The 26,775-nt window shown below is 39.2% G+C and overlaps 1 protein-coding gene across 15 annotated transcripts in view; it reads right to left on the minus strand.

The window, feature by feature from the left end:
• The window catches only part of LOC118404938 (potassium voltage-gated channel subfamily KQT member 4-like), a 102,714-nt gene that overhangs the window by 18,371 nt on the left and 57,568 nt on the right, over nt 1–26,775 (minus strand). For 4 of the 15 annotated variants that reach the window (XM_035804332.1, XM_035804329.1, XM_035804327.1 and 1 more), the window contains exons 1-9: nt 20,417–20,625; nt 17,119–17,846; nt 12,075–12,165; nt 9,865–9,960; nt 6,837–6,878; nt 5,937–6,063; nt 3,122–3,297; nt 2,235–2,363; nt 886–996 (exon numbers count right to left, since the gene is read on the minus strand). In XM_035804332.1, coding sequence (XP_035660225.1) covers nt 886–996; nt 2,235–2,363; nt 3,122–3,297; nt 5,937–6,063; nt 6,837–6,878; nt 9,865–9,960; nt 12,075–12,165; nt 17,119–17,846; nt 20,417–20,530 — 1,614 coding nt within the window. In that variant the 5' untranslated portion in view covers nt 20,531–20,625. Of the gene's footprint in view, nt 1–435; nt 547–885; nt 997–2,234; nt 2,364–3,121; nt 3,298–5,936; nt 6,064–6,836; nt 6,879–9,864; nt 9,961–12,074; nt 12,166–17,118; nt 17,847–20,416; nt 20,628–26,775 lie in introns of those variants that run through there. The other 11 variants (XM_035804333.1, XM_035804337.1, XM_035804324.1 and 8 more) reach the window with 10 other exon arrangements.

The following is a 26,775-nucleotide window of genomic DNA, read 5'->3' on the forward strand; positions in this document are numbered from 1 at the left end:
CTCCGTGTATTTTCATCTTGGAAATGATGCCAGCCCATTGTCAAGATAGGATACATTTCCCAAAGCAGCATTCTGGAAGTGAATACCATGTTTCTAATGCATTCATTCATGCATTGTTATGGAAGGGGTACCACAACCATGCATCGATGTGACAAAATGTATTCTCGAATCGTGTGTGCACAGCCGCAGCAGTTTAGTGTCCATTCCTTAACAAATCAAGATCATGCCTTGCACTCCTATAGCAGCATCTAACCCTCTAAGGATTCCTGCATTCCAAAAATGCCCTTCTCATGACATCATCAACCATTCCAGGGTCATCCCAAGCATCCAAGAACTGTACTTCACCATCCACATGCTGACTGACCAATCATTGCCAGTTTTACTTCTGACCCCATGCTGATCGACCAATCCTCAGGCTTAAGCCTTATGACTTACAGCCGGAAGGGCAAAAAAGGAAATTCCACACAGCCCAAACACAACAGTCAGCAACTTTCCCTGCCAACTGTCTGGTGTGGCGTCGCCGTAACCAACCGTTGTCATGGTTATCTGTAGAACAGAGATCGGATAGAATGGTGAGGTCAACATCCTGTAGGAAGGGTCGGAGTGCGGGATATCGGGAGGGCAGCTACCATCATGGTAACCTTTGGCAACCTTGGGCAAGACTACATGAGCTTTCATGGATACATCCAACAAATTTGGAGTATGAAACATAGTTTTTGAAGATTCCCTGCATTGTTAAAAGCCTTTCTAGCTCATGATTCAATTTATATTTCAAAGTTTACACCTTCTAAGCTTCATGTAGTTTTGTGTCAATATTGGTGATCCTGCCCAAGGTTGCGCCCCCCTCCCCAACCCACACACCTACCCTGCACTGTCATTACTTACAGCAGGAAGCATGAAGAAGGAAATACCAAGCAGCGAGAACCCGACCGCAACCAGCTTCCCCAACCAGGTGTCCGGGGTGGCGTCACCGTAGCCTACAGTTAACAGCGTGATCTGTGCGCAGACAAAACACGCTGGAGTTAGTGGCATGCTGGGGGTTTCAGCAAGCAAAGTTAGGCGCTCCAGTTGACATTACAACAGTCAAGCTAATTACTCTAGTCTCCTTTTGTCTTCATTAATGAAGAGACCAGGGCTCTAGCCAGCTCAATTTTTTTTTTCCATCAACCAATTCCCATTGTCGCGAAAACACTATTCCGGGAGTTAGAGAAACTGAACTGAGACCTTGAAAACCCGGTTTTTAATGAGATTATTGTAATGCAAAAGGATGCCGACACACGTTGTCAACAATCATAACAATAGCAAAACAAACAGTGTGTGGCTTTTACGGCCGTGGACGGCTTCCCCAAGCCGCCTGTAGCTTCCACCAAGAATTTTTGTCCGTCAAGGTTGACGGATTGGTTCTAAAATTTTTCCATCACATGCAGCAAATTTCCGTCAATTGACGGAAAAACGGATGCTGGCTAGAGCCCTGGAAGAGACTGACTCTTGTCTTTCACTAGTCTGATGAACATGCTTTACATGGGTTACGAAAAAAAGGCTACTCTGCTGAATTAAAAGCTTGATGTGTTATGGAACAATCAATAAGAAACAATATACAACTGATACTGTAACTGTTACAACTGAATTTTGTTAAACTCTACTGTGTGTTATAACACTACTAATCTTTTTCTTCACATGCCTGTTGTAAAATATCTCGAGTTTGATTACAGTTTTGGTTATTTGGGGTCATTTTACATTTGTCTTTACAATACATGCTGAGCTTGTCACGACGCATGTCAGATTGCAAATGGAGGCAAAAGAATTCTGTCAAAAATGGTATAATCAGTGCTGCGTACCTGTACACTGGACCAGAATTGAACTTGTAAAAACATTAGGGTTAAGTTTAAAAAATAATGTTATGTCGGTAAAAAACTATTTCTTGCTAATTGCTTACAAGTTACATGCTCCTTTATGTTCTAAACCATAACTGGGCTATGGGGAGTTGTTTGAATTAGACATTTGCAAAGGAGCGCACTTGAACAAATTCATTTTTTTTGCACCACAAAAGACAGTAACTTTGCAATGTTTACCCATGCCTGGCGAGTCAGTGTTATAGCAATAATTTGTTGTGAACAGGCTCGGTCCCGTGAGATAACTAACTCACTCAATCACTCATAACCCACTAATCTAAAGTTGCTTTCTTGGCTACAAAACTCAATTTTAGGAACATTAGAACTTGTATGAAAACTCACCACTCCCCAGTAAAGCGCTTTTGCAAAATTGCCAAAGTCCTCAGGATTTTCATCCTTCTCAATGAGGTAGAGAGAAAAGGAGGCAAATATGAGTGCCAGGAAACCGATGTATGCCGTGGTCAGAAGTTCCTGAAAAGACAAAAAAATCACAGTAAGATACACTTCTATAGATTTCTTTAAATAAATAAAGACAGTCAAACCTGTAAAAGCGGCCACCTTTGCACTGGTCCCTTGGATGATTCCCATTGAACTAAGCATTAAGAAATAGCAATTAAGAAATAGTTTATTTATAGCGGCCACCTGTACAACGTGGCCACGGCTACACGATTTCTGGTCCCATAGATACAGAAATACTGCCGACTGCAACCATACGGTGGCCGTTTGCCACCCTACAAAAACACATTTTCATTAATTTCATGTCTGACCCGTAACTTTCAGGACAGAATTTTTGTTCATGAAAAATTTTCGTCTGCAGGATGGAATGGATCAATGGGTCCTGGAGACAGATTAAGATTCACAATGGCTTATGTGAGCAACTGTGCAAATTCTTCTACATGCAGAGGTTTGATCCCTAAAGCTCAGACTTACAGTTACACAACTGTGATGTCATTCAACTCCAAAGTTGCCACTTATATGTACTTACAGCATAAAATGTAGTAATGGTCTGCAACAATTAGCAATATTCACCAGTATACCCTTACCATATAGCATATATTCTGTCTACATCCATCCCACGTAATGTTGTAGCCCCATTTATACCAGGATTTATTAATAAGGAATCGCCCAGGGCACGGGACCCTATTCCACGCCTGGGTGAATCCTGATTTACATGGTTTATGTGATCAAACTGGAGCAGTTTCATGGCGCCCCCTCAAAGATCCACTTACCTGTCTATGTGCCCAGACCACGGACCCCAGCAGTTTCCAGGTCCCCCCTCTCCTGTCCATGCGAACCATTCGCAGGATCTGCAGGAACCGCAGCCCTCGTAACGCAGAAGCCGCAAACACATTGCCATGGGAACCCAAACTCAAAACTACGACAGATGCAACTATGACCACCAGATCTGAAATCATATATGTTAAAGAATGTTTTACATCATTAGCAATATCTCCACATAATGATTGTGATGGTGCAATAATGCTCACAAAGACTCAGTATGGGATGGGAGAAAAAAGGAAATTGAGGTTCATTAACATGCATTGGCATAATACTGGTAGTAAGACTTATACCGGTAGATTAAAAATACTGGAACTTAAAGAGATCTACACATGCAACAATAGTTATTTCTGAGCTGTGCACACTTCAGACATCTAGGTGTCCAATACATCATTTACAAAGCATCGATAACAATGTATTCGAAGACAGCAAGGCCAAAAGTTTTCAGTATCTTTTTCGGGGTAGGCAGCTCGTCGTGGGACGAACACACTGTCACATTCATTGCCAAATTTATAGATCATAATTACACATGCTCACGGCACAAGACGAACATGATTCAACAACAATCTTGAATTTCTGTTGGTGACCTACAACTCATGTAAAAGTGTGAAGAACCGTTGCATAATAGCCCGGATCTACGACTGAATGGGCAAAATTGAACGTACGCAGCCATTTTCCCGCCATTTTTATATCTACGCTAGCAGTGAAGTGTTGCGTCATAGCGGTTGTGACGGACAGAAGTTAACTGAAAATTCTTGACAGTATACGTCCTATTTCTCATGACATTTTGTATGCTCATGCAGGTTTATGTTTTATGCATTTACTGACAGAAAAGAAAGGAACATCAGAGGATGTATAAATATACATGGCGGCAGTTAATTGTGCCGTGTTTCTTCCTACCGGTATTTTTTACCCCCTCCCAACCACGCGCCCGTTCGCCGTGTAATTCCGCGGCGTGTTACAATTACAATATTACGCTTTTAGCAGGACAAGAGTGGCAGAAAAGTTACACAGAAGAAGTGGCAAGGGTAACCTATAACAGCAACATGTACCTGGAGAAAATGATGCGTTGACAATGTGTCAAATCAGTATGGCTAGAGAAATCGTCGTAAACGTACCGGTATTATGATAATAGATGTTACACTTTTTATTGTGGTAAATTTGCTTAAAATACCAATACAATTGCAAGCCTTTTAAGGTACTTTAGAAGACTGTGGAGATACCTGGCAGACAGTATCTCACAGCTTCAATTCTATAAAAATGGTTGGGCTGAGAAAACAGAGAAACAGACTGAAGCATCATTCCATCATTGCCATTGATTTGATTATTATTTATATGAAAGACATCCATGCGCGCATGAACTTTCGGCCGTTCCAACAACAACAAAAGTTTTTGACCACACTTCTGAAGGCCCTTCCCAATTCTCTCTCTCGTGGACTGGTCTTACGGCTTAGGCGAACAATAGTACATCCCAGTCACCTGTTACCTGATGGTATTTCCCTGACACTATAGGTTAACACATTATTGGGAAGTGCAAAAAATGACACTGTGGTTTGTCCGTAAACATAATTTCATAAAACCGAAAAGACGAAAACTGCTCCCCTCCCCAGTCTTTTTCGGACATGCAAGATTCTCTTTCACATGATTAAGCAGATGCAACCTTTAAGTATCTTTTCAGGACTGTTTCTATCGTATTGCCTTCATTTTTTGTCCCATTTAAAAAAAGGAAAGCTGTCGGTGGAGGAGGGTAGCAGATCCCCTTTACGACAAATTGTGAAGAATGTCATGAAACTTAGGGTGCTACCCTTCAGTCATATGTTTAGAAACACCTAGTATTCTATCATTTAGATATGCATACGCTCATTCAGTTGGTTTTAATGCTGACACAAGAAATTGTTTTCCTTCTCTTTCAGTCTCCGATTGCAGATTTCTTCACAGCACATACCAGAGCCGTGTTAAAGCCAAAGCGTATATATCATTGAAATACGCCATCAATGGCATCAAGTAGATAATAAAAGTCTAGACCGCAGCAGAATGAGAGTAGCACCATTTGAAAGAGCAGATTACGAACTTACTGACAACCGGTAAAATTTTATTTTTAGAGGGTAAAAGTCCACTGGAAAGGATTCAACGTTCTTTAATTGTGAAAATAGAAATAAAAATTTTATGTTTTTCTGGTTGTCTCTGGTTATTTTGATGTGATCCTCATGTTTATTGATGAGCACCGGCGAATCACCTAGATACTTTTTCCTGACGATATTCCTATTACACGCCAAGACACAGCTTTTGTCAGAAGCATTTGTTTCAGGACCTGGTGTTTTTTTTCGGACTGGTCCAAGAACAAAAAATGGGTTTGTACCAATAGGATGTATTGTCCCTACTCCTTAGATTGTTGGCATACAAACTGTACCATACTATGTGCATTTAATCCTATGTTCAACCTTCCTGACCACTTAGGTTTCATATTGAAGGCAACTTCTTTTGTACCAAACTTATTTATTAATGCGCTTGCATCAGTTTTCCCAGAAGAAGTTTTTCCAGAGTTCCCAGATGATGTCATCCTTAATATAATCAAACCAACATCTTTATTTTGACCTCTGACCTCTGCTTATCATTTTACGCTAAATTATCTGCATTTGTTGTTGAGTTGTTTTTCATTTCATGTATTTCATTTTTATCTTATTATGTATGTATGACTCCAGGAAGAGTAATGTCATGATAATGTACACTAATGGAGATCGTAATAAAACAAACAAACAAACAAACCTATGATCACAAATGGCCTCCTGGCAAAGCGTAACCGTCCGCGCCATGTCTGGTAGCGACTACGACAGCCTGCAGCCCACATCCGCAAAATGTACTCCATCCCAAACACAATCACGATGATGATTTCCTGAAACATACCACACAACATTAATTACACAAAAGAGGCCAAATAGACCTTACAGACAGAAACATAATAGGTTGTTCTAAGATCATTTACATCTCATGCAGATTGTACATTGTATCTACTGTACAGAAAAGTAGAGTGCAAACATGCGAGGAGAGACTTTTTGTCTCAGAAATAAAACTTTGCTGCAAAGATTTTCAGTCACAGTCAAGTCACCGTCCGTTAAGCCACGTGATCTACAAAATTTATTAGGAAATTTCCAAACAGAAACCGATTATTAATAACAAGGAAGGCAATTGCAACAGGTTAATGTTCAGAAGGAATATTTTGAATGAAAGATTAGGATTGGCTCTACACATATTGTATGACTGTGTATATAGTTCTGGGTAGATTGGCTGTTTGTCAATTTCTAGGTGAGGTTTAGGTGCCAGGGTACAACTACATGTAAGAAGCAACATACACATACAATGTACAAGTCTCATAACTGCTGTCATGCAAACATCAATGGGATGCACATGTGTTGTTTTTCATCTTAACACATCTGAGTTGAAAGTTAGGGGTGACACTGGGGACAATCCTGTCATGCAGATGGAAGGAAAGGTGACAATATTTGGCATGCCTAATGTTATACCGGGGTACAGCAGTACATTGGAGTTCATTCCCAGTTTTTGTCAGAAGAAAACCCAACAGGTCACAGTTGCCCAACAGTGCCTGGTTTGTTGCTACTGACGGTAGTGCGGCCGCAAGAGGGCAGCCAGAGAGCAACAACAACTTACAGAAATTACCACAATCCGATTGACCCTGCCGGGGGTACAGACCTTTGCCAGAGTAGAGAGAACGTTAATAGAAGAAATCATTTCACATCCTACAGATATCAGAATACTTTCGGACTGACATGAGTGTCCCCATGCAATATTTCACTTCATATTCAACTAGTACAAACATTATTATTATATGATGTATATATATTGTACATTTTAATAAACACAGCTGGTTTAAAGATGGTATGTAGTTAATATGCTCATGATAAACCTACTGCCGATGGTAGACTTAACGCTGGTTCACCTTTATCCGAGGGTGACCTATATCCGCGGTTTGTAAAAAAAAGGGTATTTAAGGATATGAAGTCACTGGACGGTGGTTTCAAATTGGAACATAATTTGAAAATAGTGCAAATTTGAAACCGCAGTCCGCAGACTTGATTCTCCTAAATGTGCTGTTTTTAAAGACAATGGGTAAAGGTCACCCTGCGGATCATCATCATCGTTCGGCTGCAGCGCAGGCGACTGCAAGCCTTGCGGATAAAGGTGAACTAACGTTACAGTCATGTATTAACCTGAAATATCAACCATGAATAGTTTCCTAAGGTTAGTACGTCACTGAATAAAGAGACTACTCTTTTTATACAACCACAGTTTTCATTTTGTGACCATCTGTCACCTTCCTCCGAGCAATTCTGACTGGTCACATTGAAACAACCAGAGATTCGAACCTGGCAGCCGAACACGGGCAGTCGGATCACAAATCCAACATGCAAACCACAACGCCAAAAGCTCAGAGCTGTTGGCGTGGTCAGCTTGGCAGCGCTTGAACCCCACTGTTACCCTACTCCCCCTTTTCTTTTTAAAATTCGGCCCGAATCTCCGAGTTTGATATCCCTGTGTGGCACATTTCTAGCCTGTTAGTGTTACTCACAGGGCCGGCATGGGGACCAGTGAAACAACCAGAGGGGCGAGTAGAACAGAAAGAAACAACATCCCGACTCTTGGAATTCCAACCCACGCCAAACCTGGGCAGTCAGATCACAAAAAAGCTCAGAGCTGTTGGCATGGTCAGTTTGGCAGCGCTTGAACCCCACTATTACAACATTTGGGATCGCATTGTAAAAAAACACAATCACTGTTACAGTATCTAAATGTAAATTTATACACTTGTGGCCACATCTGTAAGCTGTAGTGAAATGTGAACCAGTCAGAATTGCTCTGAGGAAGATGACTAAAAAGTCAGTGAAAACAAAGCTGTGGTTGTGTAAAAAAGGGTCTCTTTTGAAATTACTAAATCAATTTTCTGTCCTTTGACACTTAAACAATCATCAGTATGAATACTAGTCCTCTTATATTGTATATAACGCTAGTTCACTTTTATCCGTGGGGTAACCTATATCCATTGTTTTTAAAAGCAGGATGTTCATTATGGATATCATGTCGACCATCAATGGTTTCAAGTGTAATATTTTCAAAATATAATTTTCAGTTAGAAAACACCGCCCGTTTACTTGATATCCTAAAATAACCTGCTTTCATAAACAATGACACAGGTTACCCCGCGGATAACTAGTGTTAGACCTAAATTGCAGCATATTGAAAAAAATAAAAGATTTATTACTAAGTTTAATAAAAATGCCTGATGAATTGTTATGTATGTAAAGCAGTGCATGCAATGAAAAACAAAAACAGCTGTTGCAAATCATTGCTAACGTCACAACCATTATTACATCCAGTATATTTTCAAAAGACCAAGCATCACACACAGTAAGATTACATGCAATTCATGCATCACCTCATAGGGGGCAGTGCTGATGATCGCATCAACTTTCAAACCATGTAGTACTACATATTCCACTGCAAAGCTTGACTGGGACCTAAAATTGCACACACTAACTACAAAACATGCAAACACTTGCTTTTCATGCCAGGTTTGGTTCTAAACTATATATAACGATTGCAAACATTAGGATGACATCATTCTCTTACACAGAGCTGTAGCCTACACAATTTTTACAAATTACCTTGGAGAGGCTCTACTAAACCGGGCTGTGGTTTCCACTTTTGTCATGGCCTCTAGCCAGCCATCAGCCAATCAGAGAAATACTAAAATGTTTTCCATTAGTCAAGCCGATTCTCTGAATGGCTGTCTGTCCATGGACAGGCTCAGCTTAACTGGGGTTTCTACCTTTGTCATGATGGCCTCTTGAGCAAGCTGTCAGCCAATCAGAGATTGCCAGATTAATTTCCTTAAGGCCCAATCTATACACAGTTTTTGCCGATATCTGTGGAGATGTCGGGAGGGATCTGGAACGTTAATTGGCCGCGGGACACCCGTGGCACTTGCAGTCATAAACACTGCTATGTAGCCTAATGAGCCCGCGTTGTATGTTAATGAGCTCTCCCGAAGTCGGGACACATCTACACGCACGTGGAAGCTGTCGGAGACCCCTGCTGAGCTATTGGTAAGGTATCGTACTAATGGTCCGGACCTTTCGGGAGAAATTTTCCCGATATCTTTATGGCGATATTGCAGTTCCATCTATAGTAGACGCTGAAAAAAAGCTTTTGGCGAGAGGTTGTAGGCTCTCTGATATCGGGAAAAACTGTGTCTAGATCACGCCTTAGTCTGATTGGCTGACAGCTGCATAGAGGCAATGCCAACATCATGGAGGAAATGCCAAACAAAAGAAAACCTCAGCCAAGTTTACCAGAGCCTACCTGGTACATTATTGTTCATGTATAAGGTTGCAGACACAGCTATGCGTAGGAGAATGGGATGGTATCACACTGCATGGATCACAAAACTACTAAATCTACTTTGCTGTTCACATTTGGACCGCAAATGAAACAGTTCTCAGCACATGATGGGCCCCACACTGCCTTTCAGTCCTACAGCCAGCTTAAACACCATGGTACATGTATGTCACTCTGCATCACTGGGAGCAGCGGTGCATTATGGGAATCTGCTGTGCATCGTGGGAAGTCTTTGCGCATTCAGAGCTCACACGGCACGAGACACACTCAACACGATACTCACCATCACATACAGCGCCTGATTGGGTAATTTGTCCTGTTCTTCTGTTTTGGGACAGTTGTGTTGGGAATTGTCAGTCGCATTGGTGCCATTTTCACACTATTGACACAGCATAAATATGATACTCAGTTGGTGGATGATCCATGCAGTAATGTTACATACAGAACTGCAAACTCACTCATCATATAAATGGACACTTATATTAATGATAGAATTATGATATTTTCACATAAGTTATGTAAATTAGGCCTTTATTTGCATAGTCTAATACTTGATTTCAGTAGTAATCTGCCTACACTACTATAATATACATGTTTCATGTATTGAATTCTTAGTATTGAAAGCACTGTTAGAGTAATTTTCCTCATTAATTATGCAAATTAAGCTCTGATTTGCATTACTACAAACACACTTCTTTCAAAGCTAACCAGCATATCAAAATCATGAAAATCTCTCTTCCCTTTTTTGAGCCTTCCTGTTTGAAAGTTTTAAACAAAAACCCTGCAGGTCCAAAATTCAAAACGTACAAAATCTGTCTGACACCAAACAATCGAGACAATAACATCAATAAACAGGACATTCTGCTGCAATAACAAAGGAATACTGCCAGAGGGTCCATAATCAAACTTGATCTCCGTTTTCAACAATCTACCCACAAACCAAATATCCGGCGTGCTTAATTGTTATATTATGTAGGACAGTAACACTTTCTATTGGTATTGTGAGTCTAACATAATACCATAGTAACTATTCTTCCATTCTTCTATCTCAGCATGTTTGACATGCAAGTGACACTAACTTACACTATGAATGATTGTATGCATAATAATGTCATTATTATGCATACAATCATTCATTTTTTTTAATAGTGTAAGTTAGTGACTTTGACATGTTCGACCATTTTTTCTAATTAGACGTACTAGACATAATTATTAATTTGTTCTGCCAGTCAATTCTAATTGATGGCCATATAGTCATAGAGACTGAATAGTCTTTGTATACTTGTATAGTATTGTTATCAGGGATGTCTAACCTTCATAAACATGTATCCTTAGCTTTTTTTTAGTTATACTGGTCAATCACTCAATGCAATACAACACAATACAAAAACACAAACACAGACACACAGACACAAGTACACCTACAACATTAAGGAGGTAACTGCATCCATGAGACACAAGTTATACATTAATCATCAGCTACAAGAACATGTACCAATAAATTTCTAATTAAAGGTTAAAGAGAATATATTCAGAATGACATAAAAATGTCAGACAAAGTGCAGAGTGTAGTACTATATACTTCACAGTTCATGCCACAAAAAGTGATATAATTTCATGACAACATTACAGCATTCCATGCATGTTCTGTGTCATCCCTGTATACACAGTAAGTAAACACCAAGTACAAGTAAGGCCATGTTCATTGAATTATCATTTTTAGGATGACATTCTCTGGGACACCAAAACTGATGCGTGTGAATAAAAAAGAGTGTTTGTCAAAAAAAATGTTTCCTTCATTTTAATTTTGAGATTTACATGGTCTGGAAGGTTGAACATATGACTGTGTGGAGTACGATATACCAAAGAATAGATGACAGACCTTCATCTATGTTCTTTTACATTTTCTTTGACCTTGCAATAAAATTTGGCATTCTATGACACTATCCGTTTTCTCATAATTTTTTTTTTGCAATTTTCAGCATGTATCTGCTTATTTCTGTAGCTGCTTTAAGTAATATTATAATAGAACAATGGAATGCTAGAAAACTTTAAATTTGGAAATGGATTTTGGAAACTGGTGTGTGCACAGAATCTGATGTCATCCATAACATAAAATAAACATGGCCTTATTATAGCAAACATATCATTCCTTTTAAATAATAAATTAGTATAATACTCAATGCTCCAACGTAGTTAAATTAAAGTCTGTCTGTCTGTCTGTTGGTGTCATTCTAAGTACAATGGCCCATTTTGCCATGTTGCTGGCATTTCTATATTTAGGAGATTGAATGCACATTTTCACCAAACACATCATAGTATTACGCACAATGCCATACCAAATCATACCATACCAAATGATATCATACCACAGTTATTATTCAGAATAATCCTACACTACATACATAATTGTATATCACCACACACATGCAAATCAGCAAACTGAACATGTCATAAGAACTTGACTTTTATGAATATGAGAAGTATACTCACCATGATAAACAGCACATGATTGGACGTATCTTCATAGTCATCTATGGTACAGAAGACACTCAGCACCAGACATAGGAACACCAGTAGGAAACTGGAACAGAAGAGGTGAAACTTAGTCAGAAATAACGCTAGTTCACCTTTTTCCGTGGGGTAACCTATATCCGTTGTTTCGCAAAACAGTGTATTTAGGCACATCAATTCGACGGGTGGTAGTTTTAAACTGCAATGTATTGAGAATATTGAAATTTTAAACCAACGCTCGTCAACGTGATATCCCCAAATACCCTGTTTTCAAAAGCAACGGATATACATGTAGGTTACCCAACAGATAAAGGTGAACTAGCATTACAGACGTTATGTGGAACAGTCAAATTTCCCAAAGTATCATACACAGAGGAATCATAACACCTTCAAGTTGGCTGTGATAACATTTGATATGGGTGACAGATTAGTATTTTACATGTCATACCTGGGCCTTTATAATATTCAATATGCCAGGTGTTCCGAACCGGGCGATAACTTGGGTTATCAGTGTCACATGAGGTTTAACTGTTACCACACCGGCTTCCTTAAAAAATTCCAATGCACTTGGCATGCCCAGAATGTGCCACTGTAGAAATTTCTGATTAAAGACTCGATTCAAGATTCAATTAATTTTGCTACATTCAAAACCTGTGTAGTAACATAAAAAGTGGACTTGAACACCAAAATTGAACATTACCTTGGCCAAGCTTAATGTATGACAACAAAATGTATTCAGTCTTACAGTAAGCTAAATAATATGTTGGGTATATTGATATTGTTGGAGTTTTGTAGCAACAGAAAGTATTGTGATGTAGTGCATGGTTCATGTATGATTTTGTGTTCTACAGTTGTGTTGGGTTAGCGGGGAGGGGGGCAGGTGTAACACACATGGCCTGCCCTGAGTGTTGGAGAATGTCAAATATGTTTTGACCCCCTGAGCCACAATTGGGGCTTTCAGCATGGCACAAGTGCTGAGGAAACACTCCTGACTTTATCACAACTTATCACTAAGTCATGGTTAATATGCTTATCTGCCCAACTGTCAGCACAGCTGGCCCAATCATAACTACTCTGCATGCTTGGTTCAGCAAAACTTTCATATATGGAAGTTGTATGTGGATTGTTTTGAAGCTACAAATGTATTAAAGATAGACTTATAATCTGCTATTAATAATATTATAGTTAATTTGGCCATCTCGTGGAAGTAAGAGTAGCAATCAATGGTTCAAATACATTATTATCTAGTAAGCCTTTTTAAAATGTGTTGGAACAATTCTGGATGTCGGAAGTGTGTATGTCTTGGAAATAATTGTTGCTGCACTAGTACCATCTCCTTAAAGTCATCGTTTTACTTTATTTGGAGGTATTATGGTAGAGGATGTTAGATGCACTGGGGCACAAAAACTATAAAAAATTAGGTTCCCCCCCAAAAAATTGGGTGAAAAACATTAGGAATGGGTACCGGTACAGACACTTCAGGTAGTGCAGTTGCACTTTGCTTATCATCAATTACTTGTTGAAAAATATGAAAAATCAAATATGAAAAATGATGATATGTCACTCCAAACTGTCCTTCAAATTACATGTGATGTTAACAGAGTTACAGTACGCAACTTCATGCCGATACCATTATCAGGCCAACTTTTTACTCTACTAGTACATTAAATCTCACAATAGAAGGGCCAAGACCACCCTTCCATACCATCTAATTGGTTGTTTGCTACCTTGCTATTACCATTATGCTAAAACATAAACCTGGCTAGAACCCTGTAACTTTACACAAAGAGAAGGCATTATAAATATCTTAAGTCACTCTGTGAAGAATGGTCACTTCAAGTGATGTATGGATTATGCAATTAGGCTGGAGGCTTCTGCTTCAAATGTCATGATCTATTAGTATTACTGTCACATGTCTACAATGTATGTCTTGACATCAATAAAGGTTAGACATCCAGGTAATAAGATAAGCCAAAAAGCTGTTACTGTAAATGCATTTAAGTTCGCGGGGATTTAATTTCGCGGTAGCGGGAAAAGGGACTTTTCGCGGTGGATTTAATTTCGCGATAGCACCATGCATTGTAGTATGTTAATGCCCAGGAAAAATGTTCGCGGTGGTTTTAAATTTGCGGTGAAATGACCGACGCGAAAACCGCGAACATAAATCCACAGCGAACATTCTGCATTTACAGTACTCAAGCAACTGGATATGGTTTTGGAAACGGTCTGTATGTGTCACTGACCAAAGATGGTGGATGCTATCTGAAACGTCTGACCGTTTCCAAAATCATCCAGTTGCTTGAGTAACTGCTTTTTGGCTTGTGTCTTCGTTGACATATTGATATTTTGCAAAGTGTGTGCTGGTCCAGTTTCTTAGGCCATACTATATATTTAGATCCTTTCGAAACACCAAAACTCATCCGTTATATTCCAATCAACATAGGCTTAGTATTAGAATAACTTTACACCACAAACAAAACAGTACAGCCGATCTTTTATTTGATGACGTATGAAAGTTTGTAAACAGTTTCTGGTGATTAACTGTCAGTACAAATTGGTTGACATTTCAATGATTTCAGCATGAATGGAATGACATACATAGGTTAAAGGTGTCCTTCCTGCAGGGTGTATTCTTTTGAATCATCAGGACCTTAGGCTGATCCACTTACACATCACTGATCAACAATCAATGAGCTAACGTGCTACAAATCATCACAATCTGTCAACCCCATCTCCAGATGTTTCTTTTCAAAGTTCAAAGCAAATTTTTGCCTCTGCAGTTCCAAGCAAGCCGCTAGGGGGTCCAAACCTACATGTACACTGTACATGTACTATAATTGTAGGGAAAAATTTGCAAATTGCAAGTTAAAACTTTGACAGTCCCCAAAACTGTCCCAACTGTCATCAGTTATCAGTGTTTCTAGAGATGCGCACAGCTGGAGGTGACACCTGTCCTTGTGGACTGATGCAGGTGGTGTAGCTGTTGTTATAAATCATATCACCATGACGGCAGGTGTCTCAGAAAAACAATAAGCAGTCATTGTTCATTGTTTATTTAAAGCTATCACAACAGGTACTTTGTGTGTGTGGAAGATAAAATCTAAGCTTAGCACTTTACTAACTTAAGCTCCTGGCTTATCTAATTTACCTATTTAGGCCCAGGACTTTGAAATGCCATATCCATGCATCCCATTTGACAGTTGTTATAGAGAGCAAAGCTCTAATAAAATTAGGAATTTCACAGTGAAAAAGAAATACTTTGGGGAGTCATAGGACAGACATTCATTCACCTGTTAATTGTATCATTATAACTACAGCCAGTATGTACCCATCTTAGTTAGGATGCTGTTCTGACTTTGTCAAACACTTGACTCCCATTTTCCCTTCCCTCCAAAAGATGGTTCATTTCAGAGCTTGTTGACTACCTAATGATTTTTGTCTGTCACGGTTGACGTTGAGATGTTTGAAATTTCTGTTTGTCCCAAACAGTAAAATGCTGTCCAGTAAAAACAGTGGGCTCCTTGCTACATGTTAATTCATTGTTATTCAGTAACAGTTGCTGAAAATCTTACCTTGAGTTATTTGCACCTTGAATGAAAATACCAAACGTTAAGAAAAATATACCTCGAGCACAATCATATGACAAAGTTTCTAAATACCAATAACTATTATTATTGATAATGTTCTAGAAGGACCACTAGTGTGCCATGATGTTTAAGAGATTTAATATATAATAATCCACATCTTCTAAATTTAGACATTCTTTTTGTTTTGATATGAGATTTGTGGAATTCCATTGCCAGTCTCAGAGCAAAGCTGGCATATGATAATGATGATAACGACATCATTCCAGACCGCGATCAGATTTAACATGGTTTACAATTAAGGATGGCTTCGTTATCTATCACACAGTATCTGGAAGGGGAGGACTTTCACAACAACAGCTACAATAATCCAAAATATGTTTCTGCAACTCACAATGAGTTAGGATTCTATAAACAGCACACATACAGCGCTCATTGCATGATTATGTGTAGTTCAAACCTTGCTAAGAAACAGTGGTTACACACGGCTGCTGTTAAACTTCAAGTGTCTATTACAGTATTAGACTTACTGCTTCCACTTCTACTCTCCAAGCAGAGGTTGAGTCGCGTAGATATAGTAGTCGGAAAAACTACACCGGCGCTCCTCTTACGAGCGCCGGCGTAATTTTTCCGACTACTACTATATCAACGCGACTCAACCTTTGCTTGGAGAGTATCCACTTCCACTTTCCAGCATAAGATCTAGAGCAATTATTATAGGAGACAAGGCAGTATACACTTTATTTGTGAATAGAGACGAAAGGGGGTATAAACTTACTAATAAATAGCCGAATGAATGTTTGGGACCGCATTCTTCCCACTATATCACAAAGTGGTAAGGATGATTAAGGTATCAAGTTCACAAACATTCCATGTCAAGCAATTACATCACGATACAATAGGTTAAATTTGGATTGCACTGACTCTGTCTAGTTCACATCGCACCGATAATATTTTGTTTCATTCTGTACTGATGAAGACGACAGATAGTCACCGAAACGTCTATGGAAGAATTAAAAGAAGGTTGTGAAACGAAAAAGACTTTGTTTGACTTTACTTGTGTTTTTCCATTTTACTTTTCAGTGTAGGTTTGTCTAAGCCTTGCGTCAAATCGTTGGTCAATATCTTAAGTTTAACTGGGGTACGTACTTTGACCTTACACTAAAACAAGTTACAAGCCGGAGTGGCAGCAGAGGTCAGTTTAAAATGAGATTGAATGACTATTGACTGAATTCGAAAGTACAAAGAGCAAGTCAGATTGTCATAGGACTCACACTACTGCTTACTAAACAATCCTTCTGTCATCCCTTAAATGTATAAATGAGGTAACAGTTAGAAACAAGTCTGCATTGTCAACCTTGTAAAATCTAGTCGAGTTAGTGTTAAAGTTAGTGATATTGTTGACAGTTTGAAAATGAAATCTGCAGTTGGTTACTCACATGACCACCAGATACACCTTGCTCAGTAGCTGCTTCTGTGGCACCTCAAAAAAGTTGAAGATCTGTGTCTTGATGTAAAGTGTGCGTCTGTTCTTGTTGGAGTGATACACGTGGGGGATAGGCTTACCCAGGAGAGTCATACGGGGCGGGCCGCCCGGCCCTTCTGCGTCTAGCATTCCGCGACGCCGTAGTTGGGTTTCCGGGACATCCACTTTTACGTTGTTACATAGATGGACATCGTCCGTCAGTCCACTGTCAGCGAACACTTGGTCAGAACTGTGACTGCCGATGGAAACAACATCTTCAACAGCCTGAGGGCCCTTCACAGCCAACAAGGTGTCGTAACCGGGAGGGGGGCTGCCTGGAGAGGCTCTGCTCTCCACTCGGTCCACTCTCTCACTGACCATGTCCTCCATGGATATGGTCTCAGCAGAATTGGATGTCTCCTGAGAGACGCTATCCTCCCAGTTCACCCTCTTGCCTGCCATGGTCACAGTTATATCAGGGATAGGCGCGGCACTGGTAGCGGATTGCACTTTCCTGGCCTTCCTTTTGCGTTTGCCTCTCAGAAACCAGACCTTGCTGGGGATATTTTCTTTCCAGCAGTGCGCTCCAGTTGGTTTTGGAGTTGGAGCTAGGTCCTCCCAGTCAGAGCTAGTTTTGACTGCTTCTCTCCCGGTCAGCAGGTTTGACCACTCCTCCTGGTCGCAGGGAGTCCTGGTAGAGTCCTGCAAAACACCACAGCGGTGAGGACTAGTCAGACTGGCATGGGGGTGTCAATCACACACAAGCCTGGCTAGTTACTATATGTACAAACTGTCAATCACTCATACTTGGTCAGAAGCCAAAGAAGGCTTCTCATACCTACACCTGGAGCAAGAAGAACTTGCCTGGGACCAATATGTTATGTCAAGATGTAGAGACACTTTGCTATGTTGACAAAGTTACTAGTACTAAGTGTAAAAAGGTCACATACCATGGGCCTTAACCCTTCATCTTCCCAACTTCTAATCTATACTGACCACAAATATCTGGAAACGCAAACAAAATCTGTGAACATACAAGCGCACACACACACACAGACATACACACACTTACACACTTACACACACACACACACACACACATAGACACAACCTTACCTTCTTCAGAATAATCAATCAATGGAATGTAATTCAATTTTGAACATTACTTATTCACTCACTGTACTGTAGATTCATTTATTTTTGAAGGGATTTTAAAGGTACCAGGGAAAGGGGGGTTTAATTTCACGCTTCAAGTTTTCATTAAAATGATTCTGTAATACAGTTACTGCAGTAATATGATAGAAAATGATTTTATATTGGGCTCTATAGGTTACCACAAGAACTACAAATGAAATAAAACCACCTTTAACATTTTAAGACTTACAGTACAGTGTGCTCATATAGAGATAAAGCTTTCTGGCATGTAGCAGGTCTAATATTAATGTGTTATCTTAAATGTAGTTCAGATAGGGTCTGGGCTGGATCTGCTTGACACAGTAATAGTTCTGGCTTCTAAAACTGGTTTCAGGGACAATGTCAGCTAAAAGCATTTTAAACTAGAATAGAATCTATTTTCTTGCATGTTCATGCAAAAAAAATTTCTTGTATGTTCACGCAAAAAAATATGGAGCTGTATACCTAAATACCTGTACCGTATCTTAAAATTGTTTAGGTACAGGTCCGGACCTAAACATCTGTGCACAAAATGTACAGCTGTATCTGTATCTGTATCTACATAGCCAGTATAACTTCCGTTAGGCATAACAGACCACTTTAATTTGCATGTACACGGCATGGCAGCAGCTGGTTTTATTACACCGAACGACCTGTCACACCTTACTTTTGTACATCTATCTATGTAAGCGTTCTTTACCTTAGGCTGTAAACAAACTAAATCACTATTGAACACCATTTTTGAGACTTCAGATAACTTAACTCCAAATCACAGATAACAATTGTGATAATTGTGCAACTAAGAATTAAGAAAACTTTGTTTTGAGGTTCATATATCTAATCCTTATACAAAGATGACAATTTCTCACTAAAGAAGACAGATGGCTACATTTATAACTTACAGATGATTGATCATACTTGTTTGGGTACAGGTTAAGGTCTACTCCTTAACTTGTGTACCTGAGTGTACATGTACCTAAAATTTCTTTAGGTACACAGCTCTAACAGCCAAGGTTGCACAACTAGCAGGTTACTACATTGTATTAGCCTTGGCAGAGAATAATTCTATCCATTCTGTCTTTGAGACACTAGAAGATTTCTTCAGCAAACTTGTTTAGTAATGTATAATGCTAGTTCGCTGTCTTTAAACATGGTATTTTAGGGATGTCCAGTTGTCAGACTGTGGTTTCAAATTCGTAATATTTTCAAATTATGCAGTTTGAAACCGTCGTCCGTCAACCTGATCCTTAGACACCCTGTCGTTATGACCAACGGATATAGGTTATCGCGTGAATAAAGGTGAACTTAAGCATTACATTTTGATATCTAGCTACAATAATATTATTGTATATATATATCACAAAGTACAATGTACATGCTCAGGGAGTAGACTAGAGTTACACACCAAGGATTCACCAAGGTTTGGCTCTGTCTGTACTTTTGGATGTTTTCCTAAAAATTCAGGCATTTTTGCCAGGCGTTCTATTCTATCAGGTTTTGCAAAGCCTAATGCATGTTTGGAAAACCTGACAAAATAGAAAGCCGAACAGAAATGCCTAAAATAGTCCAAAACCAGCCGAAGCCTAACAACTCCTTGGAGAGTGTAAACATATAATTCCCATGCACATGTCTAGAATAAGTAATTACCAAGCATTGACAACCTTCCAATTCGACATTCTACAATTGCTGTAACTTTGAATAAATTTCAAATAGTCAACATACTGTTTAACACACCTTTCCTGGATACTCTTGCCTTGATTTCAAAGCAGTGTATAAAAAGTTCCTCTACTCCTTTAGAATCAAACCACAATCGCTATACTTTGACACCTGTAGATCTCACCCATAAAACTCAACCCTGGGCTTTTCCTGCTATGGTTGTCTTTCAGTGGGCTGAACTGTTTCTACTGTAAATCTTAAAATTTTTGTAGTAGTCTTATTTTCTCAACTTATGTGGTGAAATCAGCACTGCAAAATCATGTTGTTGGTATACTTCAGAATAGAATATTTCAAGCGTGAACTCAAAATACAGCAAAAAAAATAATTGCTTTCCACTCCTATCCCATAAATAAGTAATGCACAAATAAATGAGTTTACCGTACCTTCATATGCATTGAGCTGGGCATGCTCACACCCCTGAGGGTATCCTCCCCAAACCTGTTGTACAACCACTGCACCCCTACTGGCCCTGAGAAAACCTCCACTACTGTTCTCATTCAAGCCACTCCAGGATTGAACACTGAAGTACTGTGACAGTCACGATCTGACACAAATTTAAGACAGCACAGAAACTAGTTTATAGCCTAGACAGGAAAAGTCTTATCAGATCTCAAACCTGTCGGACCAGTTCTCAAGATTTGTCTCCTGCTGGATTACTTTCTTGGAATCTGTGACTGTACAACAATGGTGACAAGATAACCATCTCTACCTGAGCATTATTAGGCAGTTAAAAGTGCAAAATATTCTGGATGAGTCAATCTATATGATATTGACATCTCCAGCACCATATTACCACATGTACGTCATTATTTCATACTTTGAGCGACTGAAAAATGTCACAAAAACATTAGCTACCCAAGGGATCTGCAAATTACTGGAACCAAAAATTTCATTATGACGTCAAATTCTGTTCTATGAGTGTCAACATGGAATGAAATAGAGTTGCTTTTTATTATTATGTAGAAAGGTGAAAAAAGTTAAAGCTCTATAGCCCAAGTCAGACTGATATTGCTTAGGTTGTTTTTCTCAAGACCTGCATAATGTACTAAGCTTTGCAAAACAGGATATATCAAATTCAGAGTTATTAAGCAGTTGCAGGTGAAAATTTTGTGAGTGACAAGGTAAAGTTCTTGAAATGTGTCAGACTTTGTAAGGCAGAAAAATGTGAACTGATGATATAATACTGCAATTACCTGAATTTTTTGTTTGAAATTGAAAAAACACCTCACTTTTAAGTCCCTTGGGAATATGTTAAGTTGCATATTCTGAACATTTCAAAACCACTGAAAGGCTATTATATAGAGGAACATGGAAACATTACTAATGTAGGAATTTGCAAAATATAACAATTAAGGCTTTTCTCCATTCTATGAGATTCATTTCTTTTCTCAAGAAAGTGAAAGCTTCGACCTTTTTTGTGCCTGAAATCTTCACACTGAAAAATCACATGGAAATCACATGAAATATTGACAGAATGAGACTTAAGTACCCTAGACTGTAAATGCATTTAAGTTCGTAGGGATTTAATTTCGCGGTAGCGGAAAAGGACTTTTTGCGTTGGTTTTAATTTTGCGGTAACACCATAGACAGCAGTCTGATATCATAGTAGAAAAAAGTTCGCGTTGGTTTTAAGTTCGCGGTGAAGTGGTCACCCAAAAACCGCGAACATTAATCCCCCGCAAACATTTCTGCATTTACAGCAATGCCTTTAATTCCATTTTGTGTCATTGGTTTTAAGCTTAACCTGTTAAAACTGCAAAAAAGTTTTTTACTCCCTTGGTAATCAGCTAATGTTTATATCTTTAACACACATTGTATCTCTTTTGACTCAGAGCTCTTGACAAATCCTCACAAATACTGAAATAGGGTATTACTAAGACATTTCACAAAATTCCTTGGCATCTGCAGTGCAGCTGCTATATATTGTGAAACAAAACATGAAGTATGTTTTCTATTTTGTCTGCGCAGAACCCCAACATTTCCACATGTGGCTCAGTATGCGGCCTTCCTGGACATCAAACACAAATGAAAACTCCAGACAAACCAAGATCAAAGTTTGGTCCGATCATTTCTTGGCTAATCCTCCTGAGAAAGTTTGCGATGGCTTCCTGTCTAGATGATGATTTCTATCACAGAAAAAAACGAGTTACATACCACTGAAAAATCAGGACTATAGCATGTTGATGGATAAGAACACCAGATATAAAAACTAGAAATCCTGCTGCAGTACAGTAGAAAGCCACTAGGGGGGCCCATTGTCAAACTTGACTTTGATCCAGTCATTGCTAAGATGCTTTCCTTCTTATTAAGTTTCTACCAAAGATCATTCTCCTTGGAGTTCTGCATGCTGCAAATAGACACATCAACTGCACTCGAAACATAACGGTTTTACCTTCTGTGGCCCACTTCGCAAGTTGAAGTTATTCTCTTCGCCAATGGCGATAGAGTATGTTTTTGTCGACTTGGGTCTGTATGTAGGTCAACAGCATATAACTCGAGAAATTGTGGATGGAACTTTGTGATTTTTGGTAGGTGTGTAGCGGTTGTCGAAAGGAATGCCAAGTTCGAAAACGGTTTACCTGGCGTTTTCCTACGGTACTGCAGCGAGCTTGGTATGTTTTTTGCAGTTTGTTTTGGGCAGCATAAGTCAAAATCTAGCTGGGCGATTTTCAAGAAACTTGGTAGGTGTGTAGCGGTTTTGGAGAGGAAGGTCAAGTGCGAAAATGGTTTACCTGGCTCTCACCTACGGCGCTGTAGCGGGATTTGTATGTAAGTGCGTTTGTCTGTAAGCAAGATAACTCGAGAACCCTTGAATGGATCCTGATGATATTTGGTAGGTGGGTGGGGGTCAAGAAAACGAAGGTCAAGTTCGATAATGGGCCCCCTAGTGACTGCCTAAGGTACTGCAGCAAAACTTTTATTTTTGACACTTCGTGTTTTGGATATGCTGTGGTCATGATTTTTGAGTGGTAGATAGCCCTTGGGGCAGAGAGTAAGTGCTGTGAGTTTGGACCCCCTAGCGGCTTTTTGGGAACTGCAGGCACCGATTTCCTTTCAAACTTTGAACGAGAATAACTCGAGAACGTGTTGACGGATCATCAGGATTTTTTGGTATGTAGATAGAATGAGTACTTAAAATAATAATCTACATGGAAAGATGCATTTAATTGTAATCAGTGGCCAATTAACAGAAATAAACTGTTTTGTATATACATGTATCTCACTTGACCTATATCTATGGACACATCTGTTTGACAGATGTTTTTGCTGGAGGAAACACTGACAAGCCGTGAGCTGGACACTGAAAAGCTTGAAATTCTGATTGACCAGGGGTGCTATCAGGTCATCTTGTACAATCAGGTCTTGTTTTGGTAGCATTTGTGGGGTTTGGGGGTAGGTACTATTTAGTAATACATGAATAAGACCTTAAAGTCTTAAATAAAGGCATGATTTAGTAATACATGAATAAGACCTTAAAGTCTTGAATAAAGGCATGATTATTTGGCGAAGAGATGGGTTCGTTGAACTCTAGTTCAGGACTATCTTTGTTGGCATGGCAATAGCTTTTTTCCTGTTATTATAAAAGGAGGAATTTAATGGTCATAAGAAGGTTTTAACCTGACATCATATCCCCCACGGCGGATTTAAAAAAAAAACAAGGAACCCAGTCAATTGATTCTAAATCTCCTGCAATTTTGTTGTTTTTGCTCCTTTCAAGGTAGGCAACAAAGGAAAGAAAACACAACTGACCTACATGCAAGTACAAGTACCTGGCTGGATGTAGTACATATCTTCTAATTTAAGATTTTAGGTAATCTAAGATTTGTTTGTCATGTTAAACATGCAGTATAACTGACTAGTGTATAAAAACCATGCAACATACTGTTTTATCTACAGACTTGTCAACAAATAATTTGGAGTGATTTCTCAATTATACTATTCATTCTAAAAAAAATCTCACAATGCAAAGAATTTACTATATTCAAACCTCTAGAAGTGACCACCTCTACATAAACATGACCTGACTAATGTGGCCACTTTTTACTTGTCCTTCAATCACTTTACAAGTTTTATCTATAGTGACCACCTGTCCCTTTAAGTGGTCTTCTTGGGAAGTTTTGTAACTACAAAAAGGTATTACCAAAACTTAACACGGATCATTCTGTATTTGCTTGCAATACGAGCGATAGCGATGATGTCACAGTGACGCAGTGGTAGGCAAAAAGCAGGTGTTTGGCAAACGATTGATTTACATATCAACCGGTAATTTGATCTGCTTATCTAAATGTTAATTTTCAATCCAATCTGCTGACGTCCTGGTATAGGCACCAACCGCCGAATACCCCAGATATAAACAACAACAGCGATCGCTCGTATTGTTGCCTTTCTGTTGCCCCTTCTGGCATCTCACTCCTATAACCTTTAGTATTTTATCTCCAGGCTGTCAGCAGCCTCCAACCTTAATCTAACAAACATAGCAGGCGCTTAAGAAAATATCCAGATTAGGTCTAAATAAAGTACTCATCAAAAATAGAAAGGGTGGTCCTTAACGTTATCTCTTCCATCCTGTCTTATCTTTCCCTTCTTGTCAACACCATCTGACCAACTGGTCTGGACTGGCTCACCACAAGGAACAGGCCCCAGCACCTTAGTACAGTTCACCAAGGGGACACATGTATATACATTTGTATCATGACAAGTACATTTTTGTATCTTCTAAATTCTGGGACTTAATTCCTCAAAGAGTGAAAGGACAGGCCCTCATTTAACCTGTAAAGTCTTGGGCAAAAAGGTTATGGTTGCAGGGCTACGTGTCTGTTTGTGTGTCTGTATGAATTATTATTTGTTTGACTTAGACTTAGACTATTTACCTCCACAAAAAGTGGGGGTGTAGTTTTTGGTGTGTCTGTGTGTGTGTGTGTGTGTGTGTGTGTGTGTATGTGTGTGTCTGTCTGTGTTTCCACATACTTGTGTTCACAACTCCAGAACCTCTGGATGGATTGTACTGATATTTGATATGTGGGTTGAGTAGGTGTTGGAAAGACAAAGATCAGGTGGATTTTGAACCCCGTAGTGTGTGACCTTGGTACTGCAGCAGAACCTTGATTTTTTTGTGTCTTCTGACCTGGACATGCGATGGTCTTGATTTGTTGGTGGCAGATAGCCTGTAATGTAAGGACGAAGTGATGTATATCTGCAGGGGCATTCCGGTCAAAATCTTCTAAGGAGCATAAGGAGCATAATGGACCTGGTCCTCACAAGGTGAGTCCTCACAAATTTAGTTTTAAGCTTTGTTGGGATCCCCCCATGTAGGTCCCCATTATGGTCATATCTCTAGATCTGTCTTGCCAAATTTGGTCAGTCCAATGAGATGTGACATTACATGTATATCTTCTAATAATTATAACATTAACATTCATTGAGACTGGTTACATTGGGAACTGTACATCTAATAACAACTATTTAATCGGTTTATAAACTGAAATTGGCCATTAGCTTGAAAGAACTGTAGACATAGAAGTAATTTCTACTCGCATTCAGGAATCCAACCAATAAGAGACGTCAAGACCGTCACTAAAACTTCTACGAAAATTCTAGTGTAAAGCATGGTTAACCGCTTATAATTATTATTCACAATTTTCAAGCTGGGCTAATTATGGTCCTCTAATGCCAGGAGAGGTACTAGTACCTTCCTCAAGGAAATTCCCTAAAGGACCTCAGGCCACATTGAAAATCATAAATCAGCGCTCCACAAAAGATAAGCTACCCTGCAAAGAAGGCTAATCCTGAAAGGCCCTAAAAGGAAATCATCCCTGCTATTTCTGGAATGAACCATTCTACAAGCCCAAAGAGGGGTCAGGATACTCATCAATTACAAGTACACCATTTAGGTCTTCAGACATAACGGATACACACGTACATAGCACACTAATGCCTGAGCTTCTGTGGAATGCCCTGGGTATCATGCACAGTAAAAACTACCAAGAGACTGATCCAGCAGACTTAGGGCCATTACATTTACAGAACTTGCATACCACAAGCAGGCATTGTAATTTATATGTACAAGTATAGTATTAACCAATTACAAGGATAAGCTGTTAATTTCAGTGGTCTAAGTCTACAGTCCAAGCTTTTGGCCAGGCTGCTTCTGTGTGGTCCTACTACTACTGCTAGTACAGTTCTACATAATAGGAAGGGTGAACTATAAGTATAACAGTTACTCTGTTGTTATCTTGTCCGACAAATCTTGAGGTCACTATTCATGAATTTGTAATTTGCAGTAGATTTCACAAGTGCCAAGAGGGCACACAATATTTTACAAATCTCAAAAAGACTTTGTTCAGAAGTCCTTCATCTTTGAAAAATTACCCGGGGAAAACAGAAGAAAGCACCAGAACATGGGAATTTCATAAAATTCAAAACATGTTGAAAATTGGGAGAAGTGGTGCATATTCTATTCAGTTTTATAAATTTCATTCTACGTTACAGTCCTATACACTACAGATTTGTTTTGTGTTTGCCTCAAATCAGTGTTGCATATCTTTATCAGGGTGCATAGTATTACTTTAATCAAGGATATACAGCAAAAGATTCATGACAAATGTATGTACTGAGAAAACAACACTTCTACCAAGAACTATACATGTAACGTTATAACTTGTTCAAGGAAACACTGAAGCACTTGTAAACATTACCCACTTCAGGCCCATGAAACAAGTATTAGATATACCAAAGGGCCCCG

This window comes from Branchiostoma floridae, chromosome 17 (assembly GCF_000003815.2).
Source record: "Branchiostoma floridae strain S238N-H82 chromosome 17, Bfl_VNyyK, whole genome shotgun sequence".
NCBI classification, from domain to species: Eukaryota; Metazoa; Chordata; class Leptocardii; order Amphioxiformes; family Branchiostomatidae; genus Branchiostoma; species Branchiostoma floridae.